The sequence below is a fragment of the Haliaeetus albicilla genome, chromosome 6 (genome assembly GCF_947461875.1).
Source record: "Haliaeetus albicilla chromosome 6, bHalAlb1.1, whole genome shotgun sequence".
Lineage (NCBI taxonomy): Eukaryota > Metazoa > Chordata > Aves > Accipitriformes > Accipitridae > Haliaeetus > Haliaeetus albicilla.
Window position 1 is genome coordinate 26,419,092 of NC_091488.1, and position 27,862 is coordinate 26,446,953.

At 38.2% G+C, this 27,862-nt stretch overlaps 1 protein-coding gene across 20 annotated transcripts in view; it reads left to right on the forward strand.

The window, feature by feature from the left end:
* The window catches only part of ROBO2 (roundabout guidance receptor 2), a 945,132-nt gene extending 917,524 nt beyond the window's left edge, over positions 1–27,608 (forward strand). For 6 of the 20 annotated variants that reach the window (XM_069785356.1, XM_069785357.1, XM_069785354.1 and 3 more), the window contains 5 exons: positions 2,179–2,361; positions 6,990–7,160; positions 14,964–15,224; positions 19,532–19,732; positions 20,770–27,608. In XM_069785356.1, coding sequence (XP_069641457.1) covers positions 2,179–2,361; positions 6,990–7,160; positions 14,964–15,224; positions 19,532–19,732; positions 20,770–20,771 — 818 coding nt within the window. In that variant the 3' untranslated portion in view covers positions 20,772–27,608. The remainder of the gene's footprint in view (positions 1–2,178; positions 2,362–6,989; positions 7,161–14,963; positions 15,225–19,531; positions 19,733–20,769) is intronic. The other 14 variants (XM_069785364.1, XM_069785362.1, XM_069785363.1 and 11 more) reach the window with 5 other exon arrangements.
* The last annotated feature ends 254 nt before the right edge of the window (positions 27,609–27,862 follow it).

Below are 27,862 nucleotides of genomic sequence, written 5' to 3' on the forward strand. Positions count from 1 at the left end.
TTAGCTATAGCATCTCATTTTCTTACATCTTCATGAGCTCTTTTATCTGCATTATCTCTGTTCATACATCATCAATAACTGTTGCTAAGCCTTTTTATTCTCTATGATGTCCTATCGCACTTTGATTGTTAGTTCAGAAACTGTCTTCTCAGAGGAAACTCAGTTTTAGCCTTCCCTTGCTGTTATCTTGGCTTCCTTACATCTGTCCGCATCAGCTTGAGTCTGTTTGGAAAATAACAATTTTATGTGTGCTCTGGGCAAGCAGAATCAAACTCTGTCACTCTCTGTTGCACTTAACACACTTTCTGCCTGTCAGACCTCCATAGACCTCTTCGGTTTCTTTTCGTATATCTTAGGAGTGCATGGACTTTTATTGTTATAGCGTGCCACTTTGCTGACATTAAAAGGTTTGGTCACTGCAGCATTACAAAATAATCCATTGTTCTTGGGCTTTGTGGTGCATTGTGCTACTGACTAAATTCCAGTATTCATTTATTGTACTCATGACTTATTTTTTGCAGGATATTTTTAATATTTGACACAACCGTTACTTAATTAGCCTATCAATTTGGTATTAATAAGCAGGTCACTATTGATTTACTAGATTTTGAACACAATAATATTTTCTTGGACATGGATTAAAAAAAGGCTTTGAAGAACATGGCTTACACTGCTACACATCTTACGTACATTTACATAAATTCAGCTGTGCTAACTGAATAGTTAAGTCAGGGCCATGATGTATCTCTCACATGTGTCTTCATATCTTTGAAAACCAGTTCTCTGCAGATTCTCATGGGTTCACTGGACTTTTTTTTCAACATATGCATGCCACTGTTTTTAAAAAGCAGATTTCAGGTATTTCAAGATAGGTGCCGATGCTATCTCAGAAAAATGTGCTGTGTCTACACAGCACCATGCAATGCCATGCAGCAGCTCAGGTCCCAAAAGCAGTCTGGTAGCTCTGCACCTCAGCTGGACTTGGTAACTAATTAGCATGGCTGCCCTGTTCCTAGAGCAAAGCTAGGTATTTGGTGCTAGCTAAGTTTCCTTTGGCTCCTGCTCCACTGCACAGTGTAGAATTATCCTGTGACATTTATCCATGATTTTTAGAAGTACACAACACCATCAACTGCATCTGAAGCCTCAAAAGAAACTGAATTTCAGTACTTTAAAAAAAATCTGAACTGAGCGATAGGTTTTGAAAATATATTGTACTGCCACGTTGGGTAGCTGGTCAATCCTTCATGCATTGGGAGAGAAACTATAAATGAAGAGCAAATAAGATGAATCCTTTCTTCACTATTTTGTGCTTTACATTTTAGTTATGTCAAGATTTCTGTATTTCTTTCATGTGCTTTTTCTGGTATCTCATTTTCTGACTGCATTTTTATGATGTTATTATCATTTTCCTTTCTTGCAGTGGTGGGAATCCATAGCTAGAAGGTACCATGAGGCCAGCATTGGCTTAGTGGCTGACTCAGTATTAAATTTGAGCATATATTTGCTCTGCTCTTGAATGTTAATTATTTCTAACCTTTTAAAAAAGTAACTTTAATCCACCAGAATGAACTACTTTAGGTCAGCTTTCTTCGGGCCATTAGAATTGCTCATCTATTTCAATGTTTTGATTGAGAAAATGATATAATGCCAGTCTCGTTCAGGATAGCTCTTGAAGCCCATGTCTGACTTCAGCCATATCTACTGAGACTTACACTTGTGCTGTCCTAGATTAAGACTTCATTTTGCAAATATCAAACTAGATACTGATTTATAATAAGTCAAGTAAAAAAAAATCACATTCATTTCAATCCCAGGGAAAATCTATTAACTTTCAGAAGAATTTATTATGGAGCCTTCACAGTTGTAGAGAATGTGTATCATTTTGTTTACAGGATCAAAGCAACATGGAACAAGCTATGAATGAGATCCCATTTAGCTTTGATAGTGCCTTTTTATACCAAGCTCTGTCAGATAAACTTTGGGTTTCCTGTTGTGAAAGGACACATTAAGTGGGTCTTTAAGCTTTAGATGGGTACTGCTCTTTTGTATCAAGCTCTGTCAAATGAATTTTGAGTTTCCTGTTGAGAAAGGACATATTAAGTGGGTCTTTAAGCTTTAGATGATCAAAAAATATCAAATGTGCACAACTCACTAGACCCCTACATTTGTTTTTAGGTTCAATGGTAAATGGATGGGGTTCTGCGTCTGATGAGGACCGTAACTTTTCTAGTCATAGATCTAGCGTAGGTAGCTCCTCAGATGACTCGATCTTTACCAGCGGCAGTTTTGCACAAGCACTGGTTGCAGCAGCAGATAAAGCTGGTTTTAGGCTGGATGGAACCAGCCTGACAAGAACAGGTTTGTAGACTCAAAGTTGATGCTTTCTGCATGAAGGGTGTCTCTGCCTGTTCCTCTCTTCTTTTCAGTGAACCTGCGTCTCACACTTGTCTAACATGCATGGAATAAGGTGGATGGAGATATTTTTATCAGTATATTTTAAAAGAAACCTTGCATTATGTTTCAATTTTAGTGATTTGAAGTAGTGAATAGCACAAGCTTTTAATCTGCACCTTCAGTCTGCTGCAGTTTCTCTCTGTGCTGACTCTGCTGTAGATTTACTGACATATGCTTCGTTTAATATTTCAGTGAAGAGATCACTAATTCTGCCATGCAGTCTTTGATGATTTCATTTTTTTGCAAAATCTGCTCACAGTCATTTACATTTCCACTGATGAACATCATGTTTAAACAGTTATCTCCATCCCTGCTCTTCTGTTGCATCTCTTCTTGCAAAAGTGTATTCTTCTGTGAAGTTTTTCTAAGCATGGGGTAAATTGGTGTGCTTTTATTGTTAACAATACAAACTGTTTAAAAGCCTTATTAATAGCTGATTTAAAAATACTTAATAAGTTAATATATATTGATAAAATTTAATTTTAATTATTGTCAACTAAATCTGCCAAGTTAAATGTAACAAAGGTAAAGTGACTGTTGCTTTTGAAAACAGCCGATTTTCTAAAATGAATTAATGAAAAGTAAACATAATTTAGTTCATATTTTTAAAGCTCCATATGTTTTATTTCTAGCAAAAAAAAAGATAAGTAAAAATTATTTTTAAATATTCTGGAAAACAGAATGTATTTGCATGTGCTTAGTCTTATCAAAAATAACTAATTATTTAAATCTACAAATCTAATAGCAAAGTTTGAACTTGGATCATATTTTCGTTATGCTTTCTTAGCCAATTCCTGCCCACAGGTTCCTATAATTTAGATTTTTTTACTATTAGTCTGGTATGAAGTCTATCCTTCAGTAAAATGTATGCATTTATGAGAAATGTCTCCACATGCTAGGGCTGAAAACTGCAGGCTTACTGCATGCAGTGACTTCATGGCAAACACTGCCTTTTAGGAATGTTAGGAATGAAGAAAAGAATCGATTGCGAAGTCCTATGTTGCCAACAAACTACAGAGTGAACAGATACAGCTTTTCTCAGATCTCTGGGTCTTTTGCCATTGACTTTGGTCAGACATAATCATCCTTCAAAGATAGTTATATCACCGTTAAAAAGTAGTTAAAACCCTCACTTGCTTCTTACACTAGTGGAAAATTGACTCAGTAAAGCTGTCTCATCATTTGAAAAAAACAAAGCAAAACAAAACAAAACCTGATGTAGACCTTCACTGATCTACTATGGGCACATTTGGCCAAACTATAATTTAAAATACCCTATTTTGCTGGAAGAGTCTCCTAAACAGTCTTGAATAAAAGGAGTAAATCCTTCCCAACCTGTTTTTTGGTGGTGTTCTTGGCCTCAGTAAAAGCTAATGCAAAGATTCACCCAAAGTTAATGTCACTTGTATCAGGCCATCGAGAAGTACAGTTTCCACCACAAACACACACCTAACAAAAGTAAATAGACACACAAACACATAGACACTTTTCAATAAATATAATTTCTTATTGTAGCTGTGTAAATGGAAAGCACAAGGAAAAGATGAGAGCTCTCTTGTCAGTTATATTTTCCTAGCTTAATTAGGTCACAAATGCACTTAAACTGAATACTTGCATGTTATTCCTCGGACAGACTATTAGAGTTTAGGATACGACAAAGTATTCAACGGTTGTGGTAGAGATTTTATGATTATTACCTTCTTACTCTCTTAATGATCCAGCAAGCAAAATGGAAACAAAATAAAACCCACATGTAAACAAACAGCCCTCCCCTCTTTTCCTCACAAAAACCTCAGCAAATGGAAATAACTCCCCAGTGCTTACTGCAATTTCATTACGATATGATACCTCCCAGGGCAGTGTGGATCAATCAGACATGCCTATTATGGACCTGCTGCACTGCAGCAACCCCCCCATCGTGCAAAATGGCGTCTTGTAGTGGTGAAGCAGCAGTATTATTTCTGTTCATTGCTCTGGAGGGACTCTGAAGGTCCTGACTCTTTACTCCTTTGGAGTCTGGACAGTTATTTTCACCCATTCAGAACAGCTGTGAAATATTCTCACTGATACGAAAGGAGAAGTCCAACTTGATAGCCTCACGTGGGTGCATTTGATTGCCAAGCATAAGAGGCATTGGTAAGTGCAGGTGCAAGGTGTCTCTCTTGCCAGACACTTTGATTCCAGTTTCCAGAAGCCATCGTGTGATTTGCTGTGAAGTTCATACAGTTTTCCTTTTTAACGCCCTTGGAAATTAAATCAAGAATTAGTGGATTCATTCTTGCCTCCACTTAAACATACCAAGTCTACTACAGAGAGTCTGATACTGCTCAGCAGTTCTTACTGGAAGGACTGCATACAAATACAAGATGCTGTAATCATTATTGGGTGCATTGAAAAATGTGTTTTCGGAGCCTGCACATCATTTGTGTTTGCCCCATGTCTGATTTAGGTCAGTGCTATTTATTTTCCCTGATTTTCATGGAGGGATAAAAGAAGGAATGTTTGGTGTCTATTTCTTTTTCAATCCAACATTCTGAATGAATAATTACATTTCTTTAGTCAAGTGTGAAGAATCTTCGTCCTGCACTCACTAGTTGCAGTTGCATGTTGCGAGTTTATTTTTGCAAGACATCTGTGCAATGTGCTGTGAGCTAGGATGGAATTTCAGGCTCATATCTGAATTTCTTTGCATTAGTGGTCTTTTTTTTATTTTTAAATGAAATTTTAATATTTTGTCTGTGTTCATCTGCTGTTTTATCCTTATCTGTGAAACAAGGGCTTGATCACTTGTCTTTGTCTGGCTGCAGCTGTGCCAGCTATAGAGGTTAATGTTTCCAGCCTTCCCCCAAATGCTTATTACTGCTTTCTCCCAGCTCCAGAATTAGCTGCTTGGGTGGGCGTTCTGTAACCCATTTCAGTTAAAATGAGCCGGGTTTTAGCAAAGGCATACTTTTCATACCATTTAAGTTCAGTTTGGCTTATTTTGGTAGAGGAGAGTTAGGGAATGTCCACATGAGGGGTTCAAACACGGTAACCTCCAATAGCTGGCAGTGACACGCAGCTGGGAGACAAGCCTGCCTAAGAGCAGAGTCCTCCTCAGGGTGCACATCAGTCAGAAGTTAGAATATCAAGCCTGAGACAGTGAGGAAATCTCTGCAGTCAAATACTGAGATGTTATTCTAACATGTATGTATTAATGCAAAACACCATGTTAGAAAGATTATGGCTACTTTTTTCACTTTGCCCTCTTTGCACTGAGAATATTTCAAATAGTGTAGCAGGTAGCATATTACTCCTGATTAGGCTTATCTAGATCAGTTCATGTATGATGGCATGTTGGAAGTAAGCGCATCTGTTGAAAGGTTTTAGTAGAAAACATAACTCACAGCAGGGTAGACCCTGGTCTAAATTAACCAGAAGATAAAAAAGCTCCTTACTAGCTTGGGGTCAGTTGACTAGTAAAATAACAAACAGCCATTTTGCTACTTTCCATCAACTCTGGCACCATTTGGGCCTACAATAGCACTGAAAGAGCAGAAGTTCTGCCTGGCTTATACATTTTCCACTGCAGATAGGATTAAAACATGTAAGAATTTTAAGTACCAGTTGTAAATGAATTAAAATGTTAACATACCCAAGATATTTGGCAAGAATGACATACAGATGAAAAAAAAAGAAAGTAAAAAATGGTGATCTTTAGTTTTCATCAATTATTAAACAATAAACCTAGTTAAGTAATAAACCTAGTTAAGTTAACTGAATAAAAATACCAAAGTAAGAGAAAGTGAACTGTGCTGCCATGGTTCCTGCATGATGCTTTTAATGATCTGCTCCACACAACAGCATCAAATATGATTTTTTTTTTTTTTTTACGAGAAATCACATAGTTTGGTTAGTCTATATATATATAAAAAAAAATCTGAGGAATTCAATCAGAATACATTATTTTTTTAACATATAAAAATACTGAAAATGAACAAGAACATTTTAGCATTTAAATATACCCCCGTTTTTATTTCTTGAGAAAAAAGAGCCCTTAAGTATACAAACCTACACTGCTACATAGCTTGCAAAATCAGTTATGTTTATCTCACTGGAGTTACTCCAGATATACAGTGCATATGGGAGCCCCTGAAATGAGAATCTGGCTTGGCAAACGTGAAGGTGGAAGGCAGGAGGAGATAAATCTGATATGATTGCAGAACTGTTTTCCTTCCCTGCTAAAGGCTGTGGAGTTGTTATGACACATCTGTTCAGCACACAGAGCAGGTAGGAGTTACATGGCATACAGTAGTTTTATCACAACAGATGGAATGATTTTAATGATAAAAGTTAAAGACAAAAGAATGCCAAGTTTCTCACTTCGCTTGTAGTGGTGTGTCTTAAAGCTGTTGTCATTAGTGGGTACCTCAAGGGGACGCTTGCTTGCCTCTGAGAATTAGATCAGGTTTAATGTTTCAGAACAGACATTAATAGAACAGCCCATTTCAAGGCAATAACATTTTTTTCATCTGGTTTCTCTTTTTGTTTAGGCAAAGTATATCCTTCCTCTCAGAGACCTCGGCCGAGCAGCCCTTTTTCTACTGACAGCAACACCAGTGCGGCTGTCAATCAGAGTCAGAGGCCGAGGCCCACTAAAAAACACAAGGGAGGACGGTTGGACCAACCCCCCTTGCCTCATCGTAGGGAGGGAATAACAGACGGTAAGTGTTATGGTGAAGTCCCTGATGATAACCTGCAACAGGCAGGTGTGCAGAGTGGGAGAACCCAGAGCAATCTTTTAAGGAATATACGTTACAGTGAATTATTTGTTTGGTGAAGTGGGGTCCCCAGCTTGCCACGTGAGCAATATTGCAATGCTAGCAGTCTGGAGCTTGGTTAAGTGAGGCTTCAAGGAGCCTTTCTCCGTTTCAGCTCTGAACATGTTAGCATCTCTTAGGTTTTCTTAGATCTCAGTATAAATCTTACCCAAAAATGACTGTGTTGCATGTGAGTTGTCGTGGTTTAACCCCAGCCAGCAACGAAGCACCACGCAGCCACTCACTCACTCCCCCCCACCCAGTGGGATGGGGGAGAAAATCGGGAAAAGAAGTAAAACTCCTGGGTTGAGATAAGAATGGTTTAATAGAACAGAAAAGAAGAAACTAATAATGATAATGATAACAATAATAAAATGACAACAGTAGTAATAAAAGGATTGGAATGTACAAATGATGCGCAGTGCAATTGCTCACCACCCGCCGATCGACACCCAGCTAGTCCCCGAGCAGTGATTCCCCCAGCCCGACTCTCCCCAGTTCCTATACTAGACGTGACGTCCCATGGTATGGAATACACCGTTGGCCAGTTTGGGTCAGGTGCCCTGGCTGTGTCCTGTGCCAGCTTCTTGTGCCCCTCCAGCTTTCTCACTGGCTGGGCATGAGAAGCTGAAAAATCCTTGACTTTAGTCTAAACACTACTTAGCAACAACTGAAAACTGAAAAAAGTGTTATCAACATTCTTCGCATACTGAACTCAAAACATAGCACTGTACCACCTACCAGGAAGACAGTTAACTCTATCCCAGCTGAAACCAGGACAGAGTTGACATTAAAAAATGGCCTGTGGGTAATTTTACATTAAATGAAAGTAGCCACCACCAGCAGTAGCAGTATGGCATGCATTCCTAAGGAGAAGCGTAGAGCCAGTCCCACAATGCTCTGTTTGGTTTGTGCTGTTTTTGACAGCCACCCAACAGCTACAGCAATATGTGCCACACTTTTCTCATGATTCTGCCTCATGTCTTGTCCGTGCTGCTTCATTCCTGACATCCACTGACCTCAGTGACTTTGTTTCCCTCTTTGACATCTCCACTTCTCTCTGACCACTGCCTCCCATCTGGAAATTTCAGGCATGTCTGTTCTGCTCTTCTAATGACTAAGATTATCTCAGTCCTCCATTGTCTTTGTCTATCCTGTCTTGAGTTTGGCAAAAGATGCAGTTGCTGCCTGTTACTCTTTGAGGAGGACTGGATAGGAAGGTGGCTGGCTGGCTACCTCCCCCTCATTTCTTCAGATCTCTGGCCTGGCTCCTGTAGGTGTTGAAATTATCAGAGGGGAGAAGCAGGCTAATGGGAAAAGAGCATTAAAGGAACCACTAAGGATATCTGTAATGCCATGCAGATGGAGACATGATCACTTTCCTCATGCTGACTTCTCTTGCGGTGTTCAAAGCAGGGCAATTCTGAGAGCTAGACTGTTCCACCTGCCTCAGTGGCTCTTGTAACACTATCTGGACCATGGGAGTGGGTGTGATGCCAGTAAGTCTATCTCCTAATCTTAAGTACACCTTGACAAATCTGCCAGTGTATGGCAAAGGTCTAAAAATAATTTTAAAAATTACTTTAGCTTTTAGTATAAATGTCCTCCTTATTCTAGTAAAAATTACTTGAGAATCATAGAATCACAGAATATCTCAAGTTGGAAGGGACCCATAAGGATCATCAAGTTGAACTGCCTTCATTATCTTCTTTGGACAGGTAACATAATAAATAGATTTGATAAAGAGTATATTTAGTTTGGTTTATTTATAATGTGCTATTTATTATTCTAGGTACATGTATAAAATATATTAACAGTTTGCAAGGTGGACTATGACCACTAAAACCACCAGAGCTCTCCTCTCAGTCATGTTATCAGGTGTACAGATACAATTTGCAGTATGGTCTGACAGATTCCTTGTTTGTCAGACCACAAAGGTGGAGAACAGATTCCAGAAGTGAAAATCTTCACCAAGGGGGTTATTGTTACATCTCATGCTCTATGGCTCATCCTCATTAACGTATTATTTGGGGAAACAGCTTAAGGTAGCTTAGACTCCACTCATACAGATCTGATTTGGTTTAAACATAAATGACCTCCCATTCTGGATATATTCCAGAGGCCTCCCTGCTACACCAATCCATTAAATAGATGTGTCTATGAGAATAGTAACTGGAAATTGTGGGTGTTGCTTGTGGTGCTGGCAATACTCTTTCTGTGCCTATGTAAAGTCAACCCTTCTGCATAGCATATTCTGAACTATGAGCCTTTGGGGCCACAATTCTGTGTGCATGTGAGTTTGTAGTGCAGTCACTATGGTGGAACCTTAATCCTTCTGCTTTTGAGTACTGTTGCTATCGAAATGTTTAACTGTAATGTGGGTACCAGAAAATTAATGGGAATCCAGTTCAGTCATGAGACAGATGGAAGGGTGACTCCTTGGGGAGTTACTCCATCATAAAATCTGGTATTGTTTTGAATTAGTGAAAGAGATCAGATTTTAAGATTTATTTAAAAAGAGAAATCTCCTATTGTCTTCTATTTATTCTTTATAAATTACTAATCTTATTGGAGTTTCTTTCATATATTTGAGTCAGAACACCAATGATATAATATTTCCTTCAACAATCCACCTCTCAGACACAGGAAGTAACCATAATAGCTTTTGGACACTGTTAGCTTAACATTTGTCTGTTATAAATGTAGTTAAAGTGCTTACTATTCAAAAATTTAATTTAATATTCAAAAATTGATAATGTCCTGGAGTAGTAGAGGATCCCTTCTCATCCTGTCTTACCACAGGAACAAACAAACACAAATTGTACAGTTTTTCCACTTCAACTCTTACTGAATATGAGTCATTAAAGTGTAATGGCAAGTCTGAGTCATAGCTAAATTTGCAAAAGAACATTTGTCTATTAAGGAAGCTAAAGATTGCTGCTGCCACCTGTGTGTATGTAAACAAACTGAATTTAGGGACCTCTGGTATACAGAAATTAAAAATGGTAACTGGATGCTTTGTGTGGAATATTGCAGTGAACTTTACAAAGAGAGACAATACCACTACGCTTAAGCTATGGTTAGAAAAAGCAAGTAGGAGAACCTAGGATAGATCCAGCAATTCTGAGCCCTAATCCAGGCCAGTCCGTTCAGCCCTGGGCTGTCCTGGTTTCCATGGGAAGCATCACTATACATTTTCTCCTGATTTTGAGATTTCTCCAATCCATCGCCTTACAACTGCTTCCTCTTGGATTTGTCATATGAAAACATACTTGGTTTGTCAGTCGTCTTCAAATTCCCAAGCTGCATGAGTCCTAGAATCCTGTGTTTAAATCTGGCCATATACTGGATATCTGTTGTACTAAATTTTCGTTGACCAGGTGAGTTCCAGCCATGCCCTTTCTCTGCCCTTTCCTGTACACATCCTGAGCACTTCCTCCTTGTTAACTGCAACCATGTGGGACAGTGCAAAAGACCTAAGAAACTGTAATATTTAACACATAGCACACAGATCACAAACTATGTAAACATATGAGGGTACAACTTCATGCTTACTTTTGACAGCAATCCACAAAAATCCCCTAAAAGCCTGCTTCTTAATTTTCTTTGGTCACAGGTCAGAATCCTCTAGAGACTGACTCTAGATTGAGTCTTCATATTTGTCTTGCTGTACAACTTGGTTTTTAACTTCCGCATCCTAAAAGACCATGGAGACAACAACAAATCCACAGAGGAAGAATACCTTATGAATCCCTCAGATGATGAAAACATTCATTTTGAGCTCACAGTCCACCATAAAAAACAAATAGAAGGTTTTTAGTTCTAGCGCTCAAGGAATAATGTGTTTTCCTGGAAACAATGTATTCATGAATTGCAAAACAGCAGAATCTGTCATATAGGTGGTGGCATGGTAACTGCATGACTGAAGTTAAAAGCGCTTCCTTAGCTGAGCATGATGTTTAAAAAAACCAAAGAGGAGGCAAAAGGGAAATATGGTTAGGGCTTAAAAAGGAGAACTGGAACTTAAGACTTCTATTAGCTTTGCCAGTGACTTGCTATCATGTATTACAAATCAATTTTTGTTTAGTTAGATCACTGTAGAGAAGACACTTACCTTCTGATGCTAGAAAGTGGTTCAGAGGCTTATTAAATGTTGCAGTAATTATCACCCCCAGGAAAACAAATCACTGGCACAGGTAGAAAGGGATGTCCTTATATTTGTAGGTTCTGTAACTTGCTGGTTTTTCCTGTTAATAATGAGAGGCTGTGCCAAAGCTTGACTGGTGCCTGAATCATTTGGCCAATGCTCTACCTTCTAAAGGAGGGCTGGAGTAATTGCAGGCTGACCATTCATGTGCCTCTTATCAGACACTCTGATGTCCTACAGCTTCTCAATCACAATCCCTCCATTACTAAATCAATAAGACCATCACCTCTCCGCCAATGCACTTATAAATTGCCTTGCAGGTTTGATGATCCTGCCATTAGAGGCTGCAGGTAGTAGTCTGGATAACATCCCACTGGCCTAGTAAGTTTGTAGCTCAATGTGGGTTTTCAGGTGTTTTACCTGGCACCTGGAAGATAAATGTCATTTAGATGGAAGTATAGTGGTAATCAGTGATACCACTCTGGGTATCCTCACTGAAAATCCTGCTGAAGTCCTTACATTTCTAGATTCAAAACTTCTCTGAAGTTATTGATATGATGGAATGAGTTGGCTTGCCTCTATGTGGTAATAAGTCTGCCTGTTAGGGACTGAGCCTACTAGCTTGTCTGATCTCTGTTACCACTTTACTAGCGGTCAAAATGCCAACCATTAACCATCATGTATGTGCATACCTGCAAGTGTGTGTGGAGACATGTGCATGGTCACATATGGACATGTTTGGCTGGGAAGTGAGAGGAGAGGAGAAGAAAGGAAAGGCAAGATTGTTCTCTTGTGGCATTGGAGGAAGAAACTCATTACTCCAGATACATGGGTTCTTTATAATATGCCCAGATGAGATAACAGAGCTTATTTAGTAATTTACCTAAGGCAGAAGATTTGCACTACAGGATTTAAGCTGTAGAGCAAATAAAAAACATATTTCCAAATGAAGCTCTCTTCCAGCTTTTTTTATTAAAAAGGAAAGTTAGGTGTTACTATGACTATCAAACTGAGTAAGAAGGTGAAAAAGCAAATGGTTTAGTCAGGTGATGGTTGGCTGGAATTAGTAACTGTCCTTACAGATCTTCTCAGACGTGTCTAACACAGTTCAGTAAGTTTTTACTTAGGCTGGAGCCAGCTTACATTAATTCTGTCTACCTGTCATTCTTCTAGAATTGGGTGAAGCTTCATTAGAAGATAAACTTTATTTTTCACTTCAACTCATCCACAGGTCTAAAAAAACCAAAGAACTTTACAAACATGTTTTTTCATTTAATTTTTATGCATAAGGCAATCACTAGGACCATTTTGCAGATGGATAAAAGCAAGAATCAGGTTAACAGTAAAGCAGCAGTGTAAGTCTACACTAATTCCAGGAATTGCAGCTAGCTGTAGAACATGCAGTATGGTTTAAGTACAAAGCTTCTTTCCTTCTCAGTATCTAATTAATAACAGCTATTAGAAGGCAATTCCTGAAGAAGGGTACTGTATGTTAAGAAGTTTAATACTGCAATAATTCTTACTTTTTTCTATGATACTACTTAAAAATTTTGTTTATATTCAACAGTAAATATTTTATCTTGGAAAATTACATTGTCAGATGTCAAGTTAGGACTGTGTTTATTGGATTCAGTGCATCTCCGTAAAGTGCTTATAAATCACAACTTCAGTAATATCTATTTCAGATTGCATAAGCAGATGCCCGCATTGTGGTTCTGTACATTAACTGGTTATGATCGCAATAAAATCAATTATAAGAAATGCCGTTTTAGAAGCCAACACTATAAAGCAATTTTAACATTGGCAAGCTCCCATACCCTCCTGCTTCCACCTACAGTAACTCAAGTATAGTCATTGTCATGAAAGGTCACATCTATATTCATAAGTGAAAATTTCTCGAATAAATTAGTGCTGAACATAGAGCGTACACCAAGCTCACTGACAGATTATTATAAGGCTGTTCTAGCCAGAAGGTAGATATCTTGATCTGGGGTATAGCACTTCAGCTGTGAACAAAGGTACGGGAGCAACATCAGATACAACCTCTTTCCCTTGTAGACACAAATAACCCATATGTCCTCATTTATCTGTAAGAGACAATGTTGACTGGAGTGACATCTCAGCAACTTTAGAAGCATTTCTGCCCCAAATATGAGGTGTAAGTATCACTTTTAACAGCAAGGGCATGAAAAAAAGTCTGTGTAGCATTATATAAAGCTGGATTACAGACTTTGAAATAAATTCCCTCCAGAGGCCTCCTCACCAATTTATACAATGAATTTCAGTTTCACTAGAGTTATAAACATCAGACTTTCCTGCAGGCAAAGCAGAGGTTTACTTTTCCATGCCTGTTAATTGAGACAAGTTCAATTCCTTGATAAACCTTCACAACACTGTAAGGTACAAAAGACTAGAAAGCAGAACAGACCAATATCTAGTGTAACTAACATCGGTTTAGTGAAGTTGGTGGGGCTGCGCAGATTTATTTGGGATATGCATTTCCCAAAACCAGAATCATCAACAAGTGTTCTATATATAAAATGGGTATCCCCTATGATAGAGTTTTCATTACAATACTAAAGGTGCTTCCCTTTTCTGATTTTTTTTTTTTTAAATAATCTGAGTCTTTTCTGGACTACTATTAGTCTATCATATAGTTTACATGAAAATCTTACATTTAGGATTATAATTATCCCGACTCTATAATTACCTTGGGTCAAGGACTAATAAACAAAATGTACTTTTGCCTCCACAAATGTGATTAGAAGCTTGATTTTCAATTCTACAAGCATCTTAGTAGTCCAAGTGATAAACTTGAAAAGGACAGGAGTTGTTAGAGACCAGGCAAGCATCTTTCAGCGTTTAGCTGAAATTGTGTTTTGACTGGTTATATTTGCAAGACTGCTAAACTTAAGAGTGGCCCTCCTCTTGTCTGTGAAGACTCTAGCTCTTGGCTGAACTTTCAAATAGTACTTGAGTAAAATGCTCACCGGTTGTTTGGTGGTTCCATTTAAACATGTATTTTTCACAGATGTGTTGATGCTTTTTCAATGACAGTAGGTTTTGTGAATAATTTTTCCCAATTTTTTTTCTGGATTTTTATTCATTTTGATGAAGTTGTATATTTAGATTTTGAGTTTAAACCTCAAGCTGAAAGTGAAGCCCAAAAATGGGGATGATGAAGCAAGCCCCAATATGAGGGGGGGAAATCATCAACTGGCACAGATCAGTTTTTCATAGCCTTTCTTAATTGCTTGCTGTTACTGAAAGAGCCAGCTGGAGTATACCCCACAGAAAATAAATCCCATGCTTAGAACTGTAAGTCAGGGCTCAGAGTCTATTGATTTTTCTGGAAGTTAGAAAGAGCTAACACAGTAACCTAAATAAAAAACTAGCAGAAGTTAAAACCACATTTCTGATTAACATGAAATTTCCTCCTTTTAAAATCAGCAAATTAAGTGATTCATGCCATTTGCAAGGGACTTTTCTTTTCAGTGTCAAATAGACCTTCTGTTTCAACTAAAAACTTAGTTCATCTAAATCTTATTCACGTTTTTTAGATCTTCCACCACCACCTGACCCGCCCCCTGGTCAGGGTTTAAGGCAGCAAATAGTCCCCGGCCAGCGCGGAGGCTCGGCAGAGAGGAAAGGAAGCTCTCTTGAGAGGCAGCATGCACCGAACGTAGATGAAACAAAGAGCTCCCTGGACCGGCAAGCTAGGACGTCACTAGAGTGGCAGCGGCAAACCCAGGAGTGGATAAGCTCTACAGACCGCCAAGAGGATTTCAGGAAAGCCCAACACAAACAAGCATTCGGATCAGGTGTGTGTGCGCTGCACTAGCCCAGGCAGGGCAGACGGCTTCTTGACACTTCTCAGCTGAGGGTTTCTGTATCTGGCAGGAGCCTAGGATCACCTCATGCCCCTCGGCGCCAGCACTGATGAGGCTCAGGCTGGAGAGTAAGAAAAGGCAAAGTGAAATGAGAGCTTGTGATCCAAGTGTTTTCCCTCCTGCAACAGTGAAATCTCATTAGCGCCTGACTTGGTGCATTCTTTACAGTGTTTGGGCAATTAATAATGTTGTCAAGCAGAGCGATGGAAAAAACAGGAACAGTTTCAGGCAGGCAGGGAAGGAGAAACAGATTTTTAGAGTATTTTCTGTTAGATATATTTATTTATACATACAGGGCTATATTTTCTAGTTGTTTCAACCTGCTTCTAAATTGGCAGGAGTTGTTTTTGCATGTCTGCAAGAAGGCTGATCCTTCTGAACTACTGACATTCCTTCCAGCTGTATTTAAAACAGTGTCTTCTCCTTACTCAAGGATATGACAAAGTAACATTCAACTCTTAGGCCCAGCAAGACAACAGCACAGGTTTTCACCTTTATACAGGACCTGTTCATTGCCGAGTGCTGACTTTATCTTCTAAATGGATTTCAAGTCTGTAAAAATGTGTGTGGGAGACGATGCTGAGCTAGAGTTGTAGTTCTACAATATTGGCAGATTCCTTCTCTCAGCCTGACCTCAAGTAAAAGCTGCTGTTTCAGGTCCCCTTACTAGGTATTTTCTTTAACCCACTAATCACATGTTACCCCAGTGCTGATTAGAGTGATACAAGAGAACAATTAAGAAGATTAAAAAAAACCCAAACCATACTGTACATGGAGCTTTCTGTAGCGCTACACTGTTTCTTCAAGTATGTATGTAGCTCCCACAGTAAAACAAAAAATAGTAGCATGCAGGCAAACCTGTGATGGGGGCAGGATTTACTGAATAAAATTCTCCTAATATTTCTACCCATATTTAAAATGTAAATATTTTGACTACAATCCATATTTTAAAATACAACTGTAATGATACCATTAAACCCCCTAATCTTTCAGCTGCATAAACAAGTGAGTGCTTGTTCATGTTGTGAAATGATGATGTGAAGTCACAGTTTAATAACAGCGTGTGAAATTCATGCTACTTGGTGAAACAGCAACTTTAATTACAATGTACAAGATGTACAAACACATGGAAAATAGCCCGAATATACTTTATACATCTCATTTCTTTGTAAATTATTTTTAAGGATGCTTCTCTGGCCTGGTTATCAAGAACTCCCCTCCTTTTCCTCTGCTTCATAAGTGTACAAATAGAAGTTGTCAGTTATTCTGTGATACAGAGGGTATAGAGTAGTAAAATTCCCATCCTGCAGGACTTGTATTTATCTGTCCTTAAATAAAAAAAAACTTGATCTTGACACTTCCAGTGCCCTACATGAGCATTGAATTTAGGGCTGGAGTGATTACAGGTATCTTGTTCTTGTCAAATTTAGGATGAACAGACCAATTGCATATCCTTTATGCATTATAGAGGATTCCTCTAGGAGATACTACAGTTTTACCTTGGTGGGAAGGGTTCATAAAGTTTGTGCACAAGGTGGGCCAGAGCTTCATATCTGTCTATCTGTCTTCTTATCCCAGCTTCTTGCACTACAGTTTTCTTGCTCTGTATTCTTTTCTCTGGCAGATTTTAAAAAGGCTACTTTTGTGGGTGATGCTTGTTTATATTGCAAAATTCTGGGGGTTTAATAATATTAGTTATACTTCTCTTCCTTTATAATGACAAAGATCTCTGGAAATCTGCCGTGTCCCAGTTTTCAATGTGTTTCCAAAAGGAGTTATTATTAGCTATCAGCTTCCAGAAAATATCTATTTTGCGGCTTTGGGTGCTTCATTCAGACATTACCAAGCTGTGAGTGAGATTTTGAAAGCAAGACCTTTGGTTTGAAGTTGAACAGAATAAAAATACCTAATTCTGGGAACCATGTTTCCACTGGTTGCTTTCATTATAAACAAGATCACTGAGTTCCTGCCAATGGCTTCATTGTGGAACCGCAGTTACAGCACATCAAATACAACATTCTCAGCTACCCCTCTAGAAAAGTAATGCTAGATCAAGTTACAATAGTTTTGATAATATTAAAAGCCTTTTGGTTATCTTATGGGGTATAGAAACATCATTACACACATATATCCTGATTTCACAGGGGCTAGAATTGTATCTTCAAATCAGAGGCTCAGTATTTCAAAGAGAAAGGCATTGGCAAAGGCTCCCCATATTCTTTTCAGGCCTGGGGCATGGGGCAGTGTTTTGAGTGTTTAATAAATGTGAGCCCATTCTAAGGACTTGAGACAACTGCTTTTCATGTGCTAGAATGTTGTGAAAAACTTAGCCTTTATTTTGTGTCACGTTTGCTTATTTTATGGATTGTATTTATTTCTGAGGGCACAACAGATAATTTAACACACCATATGCTCTATAATGATAATGCACTTTATATTTATTCATGGTCGTTTTTTCTCAATATTTCATTGAACCCGAAGGAGGCCTTATCCTGAGTCCACAAACTAGAAAAACAAATCAATTGACCATATATGTCAGCTTCAAACTCTTTTGCAATGCTAGTGACTTTTCTTTCCATCCTTTAAAGATGTATCCAGCTTTCTGCTAAACTGATTTATGCTGCTTGCTTTATTGCTGCCTTAATGCAAGCTGTTCCGTATTTTAGCCAGCCTTTGGAAACCAGGTTTGGATCTGATTCTATTGTCAGAGCTTGATATATAAAGAACAAGTAACATAATTTAGGAGGCTATGGCTGTTAAATGCCATTTTACTATGTCTTTTAAGCATGTCTTTATATTTCAGCAAGGATAGCACAAAACACTAATAATGCCCTTACATCCTGCAGCGGAAGTATTCTGGTCCCTTGGGCAGGGCCAGAGGGAGATACTTTGGCAGAGAAAGAAGTCAGCTGCCTGCCCTCTTCTGCAACAGATTCACTTGTGGCAGCAGGCACAAAGAATGGAATCCTGGGTTTCTTCCACAAATTTGTTCTCATTTGGCATTTCCCTAAGTTAATTGCACTGCTGCTGCAGCCTTTGCAAAGGCTTCAAGATTGTGAATAAAAACATTTTTATCTCCTCTTTCTTTCCAACCATCCTCACCTACTTTTCCTTCTGTGTTCCTGCCCTCTGTCAAAGAAAGTCTGTTTCTCCTCATCAGGTTGTTTAGGAGTGAAGATAATAGGAAAAGCAAAATAAAGGAACTCCTTTCAGATTCACTTTAAAAAATTTAAGATTCAAGCAGGAGATATCCCACTGATTTCAGAAGGGACAATTCCTGTGTTTGAGGTTAAGCATATATACTCATATTCTTTCTTGAATCAAACTATATTTAGCAAGGTCTCTTTCTTCAGCTTCTCAGACAGCAAAAGTGGATCATACACAGCAAAGAAGTAAAACAGTGCTTCTATTTCAGTGTTAAATCAGTGCTGCTGTTTTGCTTCTTAGGTTAGGATTATTACAACAATATGTCCTAGAAGCTCTAATCAGATGTGATGTCTTGTTTTACTTCATCCTATATGAAGACATACAGTCCTATGCTTTATTGGTATTAATCATGCTCTCGCAAGCAGTTCGTTATTACAGGTCTTCACAGAGGAAGAAGTCAAGTGAGCAAAAGTAAGCCTTTTGCTCATAATGTAACATGAAGCAAGCTGCAGGAAGATTTACTCACCCCAAATATTACAACTATTAATACTATGTATGATATAATATTTTCCAATGTAATTCACAACCAGTTAAAAAAAATCTTCAGTGTACTTCGCATCGTTAGAAATTACTGAGCTGCTGGAAGCTAATTAAATTAGCTGATATTGTAGTTCTTTATCTAAATTGATTGTGGTAATATTACCATAATTTAAGCTAAAAAAAGGAAAAAGCACATTCATGTAGGCTTGAAGCAAAAATCTAATCATAGCTGCATTGTTTGGGAAATTGTATGTGAATCTTTTTTTATTAAAGTATCTATGATTCATGATCTATTACTTCATAATGAATCTAAACTTTTTATAATTAATTAAACTTATGAGTTTACATGAAAACAAGACTAAATTCATTCTGGTTTCCTTGTCTGTGGGATACAACACTGAGTTGTCTATTTTCTTAGGTAAAATTTTGATGCTATAAAGCAAGACAAAAGACAGATATCTGAGGGCAGGAATGAAAATTATGTCCATATAAGAATAGCCTGTTTATAGGAATTTATTTGGGTTTTGTTTTGTTTTGTTTTGCTTTTCTAGAAGAGGCACTCGTACCATATAGTAAACCCAACTTCCCATCCCCTGGCGGCCACAGCTCTTCAGGAACAGCTTCTTCTAAAGGATCAACTGGACCTAGAAAAGGTGAAGTCTTGCGAGGAGGTCACCAACGCAATGCCAGTGACCTTCTCAATGTAGGCTATGTGGGATCAAACAGTCAAGGACAGTTTACTGGTGAATTATGTAAGTTTATCTCTAGCTCAGTTCAAACTCTCAAATAGACAAAAAGAAAAAAATTATAAATCTGTTGTGAAGAGAGGAGGAAGTTGAGTGTGGTAGTCAGATTAAATTTGACCTGGATCTTTTTGCCTTCTGAGGTGTTTTGCCTGTGATGACAAACAAATTAAGTTCTTTTGCTCTTTGGTTTGGACCAGTTCAAATCTGTAAGCCACGCCAACATTATCTACATAGGACATCTTTCAGTGTGTAATGCTAGTGAAACACTGGGGAAATTGAAAGGAAATTCTAGTAATTCAGAATTTTCTTGGCAAAGTGTAGTGTGCTTGTCTTGGAAATGCCATTGGCAGTTTTTCTTAGAAAAGTGAATGAAAAGGGTGCTGAATTTGTGGGGCATAGTGGCAAGCTTGTGATGCCTTCTCCTTAACTTTCTGTTGCTTGATGAGCAGTAGTCTGCTCTTTTTGACCGTAGATGGAGGTCCTCTTTCTTTGAGTGTGTAGCCCAGTTTTTCAGTTGTATATCCCAACTCTTTCCTCAGCTTCCCAGGCCAGGGGAATTATTTTCCAAACTTCTTCCTATTATCACTCAATATCTATTAAACCTGGTATAAAACCTTGTTAATGCTGTGTACGTGATGGTAGTACCAGATGCCAAAGGGTTTGACTCTATGTTTGAAGTAGTACACCAACCTCCCAGCTAGCTCAGGCATACTGGTATGTCTATTAGTAAAAGCAATGTATCTGTTGGCCTGTTTGCCTCCTATTTGCTGCAGTCAGACCCTCAGTACCTCCCGACAGTTACTGCCCAGTAGCTTGTAAAAGAGCTAATGCTGATCCACAAACCCTGAAATGTGCTGTCTCAGATATGGTGTTGGTAAGTGCTGAATTTTAGCATCCATTGCTTTTCATCTTAGAAGCAATTAACTCTTTTCTCCCAACCTATTGAATATTCATCCTGTGCTGCAGTAATATTGCCATAGGCTTTGTTTTGTGTTTTTTCTCCTTATTACAACCTCTTTCTCTCTCTTTGTTTCTCTCTATAGAGTAGTTGAGAAGACACACTGCAAGCTGCTCTGATGGACCATCAGGTCTGAACTCATGGAAGTGATGACACTAAACAGTGCAATGAACATTTTCTTTATTTATGTACTATTAAAAGAACTGTAAATGCAATGTAAAGACACACAGCCACACATATTCCACAGATACCTTACTTGTGTTCTTCTCTTTAATACACCATCCACCTTAAACTATTCCTTGTCAGGAGTATATGAAAAAAAAAGAAAAAAAAATCACCCTCCAGGATGAAAAGGATTTCCTTCTGTATATAATTTCTTTTGTTGCATTGCTATGCAAGCTCACCTTCTTTTTGGCTATGTTCATATTCATGTCTGTTTTTATTGGTCGGTTGTACTATATGTGAATTAATAGGCTGTGGTGCCATATATGAACTTTTAATTGTGTAACTTTTATGTTTAAAGTTTGCACTGCAATTTTATTTGGTGATAAGCACAAAACTCTACTCCTCATGACATGAAGAAAAAAGAGACTGAATGTGTGAAGGTTTACATACTGTAAGCTACTTCAGATGATGCTGGATGTAAAGGAGTGTGTTAGGTGGTTTTCCATTGGGGTGTAGAAATGAGAAAGTGACAGGCAAAACTGATGTCAGTGAAGACATTAGAGACAGATTTAAATCCTTTAGAAGCAAGCAACATAGTTGTTCTTCCTATTTAAGAAAGGGTCAGAAGTTGGAAGTGTGAGATTAAAGAATGAATATGAAAATTAAAGGTAGCATGAGATGGCCTAGACCCTTTCACTAGAATGATGCCCTTAGTATCTGTTTTTAGCCATCCCATGCCATGAAATGAAGGGGAAGAAAAACAAACCTTGTTACAAACAAAAGAACTTAAGGTGTTTCACTAAAGCTGGTTTTATATTGCAGTTGTAAAAGAATTATTACTATTAATTTCTCCAACCCAAAATATAAGACAGATTTCCAGGAGAAAAAAATAATATAAACTCAAGAAATACCTAGTAAGTAGTTAAGGATGCAATTTATTGTTGAGACATATTCAAGCTGCTTCCAAAAAATTGAAATATCAGAGTATCTTATTTCATCTTTCCAATACATGTATAGTACAGTAGAGGATAGAGCTGCACCACTGAAATTCATGACATTAATTGTTTTGATGCAGTCTAAACAAACCTTTGTGTTCTGTTACCTGAAGTCTGTGAGAGCTGAAGCTGGATCCACTAAATTTGTAGTAAAATGATGTTTGGAAAGAAAGCAACAGTCAAATTATTTTCGACTTGCATTAAGTACATTTATGGCAATACAATACATCCAAAAAGTTGGATATAAGCAAAGAAAATCTTTGACCTGTGGTTTAGTGAGTGTCTTCAAACACTACTATGATGAGGAAATAACGCATGTTTATACACTTTTTGAATAAACCAGACTCTGTAAGTGGACATTAATGACAGCATCCTGTCTCTTCATTAATTTTCATGACTTTGTCCAAATCTTCTGTACCTCTCAAATCTCAATGAGTAAATTGTCAAACTTTTCTTAGAATATTGTATGTGGATAGCCCACTCATTTGATGCTTAATTTAAATATTGCATCCTACAGCTTATTTCTGTTAGTTATCTGACCATGAACACAAGTTTCCATTTGAATACCCTTTTCATATAACCAGTCTATGTTGTTTTATATATTGCCTTGGAGCTCACCAGTATTAAGAATTAGTAATGGCAGAATTTTAGAAAGGTAAATTACAGTGCTAAATATGTGTTGCTTTTCATTTCATTAACTTGTTCCATGATAAGATAAAACACTACAGCCATCAACTATAACTCAGCACTACTGAATATTAAAAAAAAAGCTAGTTAACTTCCTTAAGGTCAAGACTCTTATTTAGCAGGTTACAAACCAAAAAAAGTTGAGAAAAAAATGTATGCATTTATTTATATATGTGACCAATTAATATATGTAATTTTCCTGCTTGTTAAACCATTATAGTTAAAACCATTACGTAAAAATGTGCAAAAATTGTTCAAGCAAGATAAAGAAGGCATCATATTTACATATGTATGTTTTTTATTTTGGTATTATCATATGAAGAGAAGACTATTCAGGGTACAATTCAAATTTAATTCTCTGGAAAATGTTTAACTCAGTCACTGGTAGAATTATTTTTCCCTTTTAATTCAAAAGCTTGTGCTGAGCTTTGGTGGAACACCTTACTATATTATTTTCAAAATTCAGTATCATTAGACGTTGATAAAGCCATCCCAATTACTTTCAGATATGTGTTTTATCTCTTCCACTGGAAAGTAAATGTGTGTCAGTATTAAAGCTCTGCAGTACCATGATATTCACTAACTTGTCCATCTGCTTCTGTACATTTTTGTTCATTAATAATTTGCTTACAATATTACATAAGGTGGTGTTGTGTATCGCAAAGTGTCTCCATTATCTTACAGGTGATGTCTCGTCTTTTTTTTTTCTGTTTTCTATACAGTGTACTTCCAATGAACCACAGTACATATTTTTTAAAATGCCATTTAATTTACTATTTTAAAAGAAGTATTCTTCTTTTTTTTTTCTAATTGAGAACATTTATTGTGAATAATGTGTTTAAAGAAAAGGGATGTTGTGGCAGCACTTAGAATTGTTTTTTAATTTGTTTTTTTAAAAAACTGTTTATTGGCTACAGTTTGTTCACGAAAAAGTATGACCTCTTAATGTGTTTCATTGGTATTGTTAGTGCAGCAAAATTTAATTGGCATAAAAAGTTGGTTAATAGTACTGTTGAAGTGTGTATTGTATATTTACTGGGGAAAAAATAAAACATATTCACATTTCAAATCTATGTTAAAAGACCTTGAGTAAGGAGTCAATATGTGAAAATCCAAACTGGGAAAATCAGGCAATAATAACATAGACTGAGCTATAATCATCACTGTCCACTTACAGGTAACAAGGAACATTTTATATGCTGGTTTTTGAACTAAGTTAAGAGCTGTCTTATAAATAGGCCAGTGGTAAACATTGCCTGTCATAGGGATTTCTGTTTAAGGTCCTGTCTATATTGAGAATAGTTGTACCAATGTAATTACACTGATACAGCTATTCTAGTGATACATCCTCCATTTGTAGACGTACTATCTCAATGTACAGTAAGGACCGCAAGTACACAGCTTACTTTGCTTAAAGCCCATAAAGTAGTGGACATGTCAGACCTGTGTTCAGTGGGTCTGAACCCTTGGACTTGGGGTTTTGTACTGGTGGAGCTGCTGCCAACCCAGTACAGAATATCCCCAGAACACATAGATAGATGCTAGGTCAATTTTTCTCAATCTTTGCATTGAATATATGCTCAATTTTAGATGCAGGAGGGCTGAAGGACCAAATAATAAATTGTTACATGTGCTTCAGTGGTGTATTGCTGTATTGGCAGCCATTTCAGTGATGCAAACAACAGACTTTTCTTTTTTGTTATTTATTATTTCTCAAGTCCTTATCCAAGTCAGTAAACCTTTTGAATAACTTTTGGTTGTCACCTGAAATACAACAGAAACACAGTTCCTTGGCAAAAGTACAAAAGAAAAGAAGTATGGAGAGTTTTAAGTACATTGATTTAACTATACACCAGTGCAAAAGGAAGAGATGAGTGTTTGAAATAATGATATGCTGGTTTATGCTTGCCTCAGCCCATACATTGCCAGCCAGGAGAAAAGGTGTGTACTGAGGCTGAGAAAGAGTCCTCGCAACTGACAGACGAAAGGTAATTGGGTCGGGAGAGATTCTGGCAGGAACTTTTTTTTTTTAAAAATACAGGCAGCTCCTTTGGCTTTTCTACAATTTATGGAGTTTGGATTTTTTATGATTAATGGCCTTGTGGAAATTTAGCAGGGGAACTAGAAGGAAAAAAGTTGGCCTTCTTTTGTAAAGATTGGGGGGAACTTGTTTGCTGAGGGGAGGATTTTTTAATTTAATTTTTATTTTTTTAACACGTTTTGTGTTCCATCTATCTGGAACATGTTAGCTAAAAATAAATTATTTTTTAAAACCACGTGGGCAACGGACAATTCATTTAGGAGGTACATTCAAATAGCAGGAAAGATAGCAAAGAGTAATACTTAAAAAAGGAACACATACATTGCCTTAGAATCAGCCAAGTCCACTACAGTGTCACATGTAATTCTGAACCATTGATAATAGGTATAAGCTTCATTGGTTTTGGTTTCCATACCAAAATAAATTATCCAAAGTCCATAGGAGGCCTAGACCCTCAGGACACTAAATCTGGTACTTTGTTTTAAATGTGCGGTTAATCCAAGCTGGTGGGACTGGAGCATGCTCAGGGTGTATGAACCCCCAGCCCTGGCTGCTTGCACCCCAGCAGTCTCCAGCTTGGAAACAACATGTGGCTTCAGGCTCAGCGGGTGTCAGTGGATCCCTTTGCTAGGCACCTTGTAGGCATCATGTACATAGAGGCAGCGTACTTCGCTGAGGATGAAGTTTTTCACAGCAGGGAAGGTCTCCAATGAGTTAGGCATTGTGGCAGTTCACATTGGGACCACTTAGTCAGGCAAGTCTCACGTTTTAGGACCACCTTGCCCAGTCCTTGTCTTGGTGCTGTTCTGCTATATGGTCTGTGTACTCAGTGCTGCTGCTGTCTGCTGGATCTGGGGTGCCTGGCATGGGGGGGTGCAAGAGAAGAAGAGGCACAGTGGTGCGGGGGGGGGGGCATGTAATGCTCTCCATGCATTGAGGGGCTGGATATATGCCTTATTAGTTAAGAGGGGACAAGGGAACACAGTCGAGTAGTGGTTCCAAACATCTGCTCTGCTGTTTCTAGCTTGTTCCCTGCTTCTGTTTCAGACTGGCCTCTTGCCATGCCAACCGCTCCTCCACCCAAAATAACAGGTATGACTTAGAGACATCTCATGAGATCCAGAGGAGATGTAGGGCCATGCCTACATGCTGTGAATGTGGACTGGGGATTTGAGGAGAGATAGCTCTGAGCTCTAGTGTTGACGTGAGGACTAGATTGCTCTCCAGCCTGCCTTTATTTAACTGTGTAGCTACATCCAGGAAGACCCCAGCAGCCAAGAAGTTCCTAGAGTGCACCTCAGCCCTGCAGCATCTCTACTGGCATGTGACTCCTCATTCAGCCTGTCGTAGACCATCCTGAGTTCGATGCTGGCTTCTCACCGCATCCTGAGGACTGAAATGGCTTACGCTGACATTTAGGCAAGTGAGGTTGTTCCTCTCTCTGCAGCAGAATGTTAAAAAAAAAAAACAAAACCAACAACAGACCAAAAAAACAAACCTGTCACTTAAACACAAACCTTATAAAACAATCCTCAAAAATCCTAGAAATCAAAGCATTTCAGATGTACGTGTTTGAGGATTTTTTTTTTTTCCTTTTCTTAGTATTTTGTCTTAGCTACCATTGAAATGATCTGTTTATTTTTTCAAAGCTGTTACACTGTCCCTCCATGCTCCCCCCCACCCCTTTCTCCAGTACTTGTCTTTCAGCTGTAAGGAAGTTATGGTAGAGAATAATTACATTTGTGTACTTTCTGTGTTATAACTTTAAACAACAAGGTGCACAGTTGCATTCAGTTCAATTGATCAAAGCCAGATGGGGATGAAATGTTTGTGGTTTTTTTCTAAAAAGGCCTGCTACTATTTGTGCTGATATTTGTTCCCCATTTATGCTGATCAGTGCATCTTTTGCCTTCAAGGATGCCATTAGTAATTCCTCTTTGTGTTCAAAAGCAGGAATCCATTGTGCAGCACTTGGAGAGCCACTCGGATGCAGGTAAAGAATATAACAGCTTGAGCAAGTGCTAATTAGAACCAATTAAACTTAATTGACCTCCTTTGGCAGTAAAATGCATAATAGAACTTGCTCTGTCCTTGCAAAATGGAGATCTCGCCTCTAAGCACAAGAGTGAATCATGGTTTCACGTATCAGCCTGTAGTAATTATGTGGGTATAACAACCAGGAAGCGGCTTGCTCCAATTTGTTCTAATAACTGAGCTCTACTGTATCAGGGCAGTGCAATAAAAGTGAGATTTCTGGTTCAGTCTATTTAAAAAACTAATTTTTGCAGAGCAAATGAGCATCCCAAGATACCAATACTAATCTTTAGGAATGAGTTGGCAGAAAAATACAGAGTCCCTTTTATAGGTAAGTAATGGTGTGAGTATAAAAAAGAGGCAGTTATATGCTTGCAAGTTGGAAATGGCTCTGATGTTCAGAGGCTGTGTCTATCCTGAGTAGTAGGTGTAAGCTTTGGTGTGCCTGGATTGGTGCCTTGTCCAGGTGAATGATCTGCCTACAGTTTAGCATGTGTCCCTACTGCACCTTGCAATCAGGTTGCTTTCTGCAAACTTCTGTTTGAAAAGGGGCACTAGCACCCATCCATCTGAGGTTTGTGGTGCCATGGGACTGCACCACTAACACAGGCACCAGTCTGGACATAGTCAGAGGTATCCAAATAAAAGGAGAGAGAAAGAGCAGGGGAGAGAATGAAGGGTAGGAAATGTAAAATTGTGTGAATTCAAAAGCATCAGTGGTGGCTGCGAAGCTACACATCCCTGTGAAAAGCCATTCTTATTAGTAAACCAGAATTGATCCAGTTTCAATGACCATGCCTTGCTGACTTTTTCCTTAGCAGGAACTGAATGCGACTGATTTTGCTGCTAACTTGGCCTTACTATGAACAGCAATAAAGGTGTTAGTCAGGTGGGGACTTTGATGTGACCAATAACATCACTCTCCCTTCAGGGAATGTTCATGTGCTGGCTTGTTAATGAATTTCTTTCCTAATGAGTATCATTAAAAACCCTTTGATTAGCTATTTGTGTGAATGCCCTTCCTTTTTCCTCTAAGCTGCTACTTGCACTAGTGGCAGCAGGATTTTGCCCTAGGCAGAAAGCATGCAGCTGTATTCCTTACCTCATGAATAGAAGTCTGAGGCAAACCGTGACAGGAAAGAGAAAAAAAAAAAGAGCTCACAGATGAGTTGAAGGTGTTTTCTACACATGTACAAGCTGAGCAGGCACTAGCATTCTGATGAGAATGTCACTAGGGGAAATGAAGAGCAATAGGT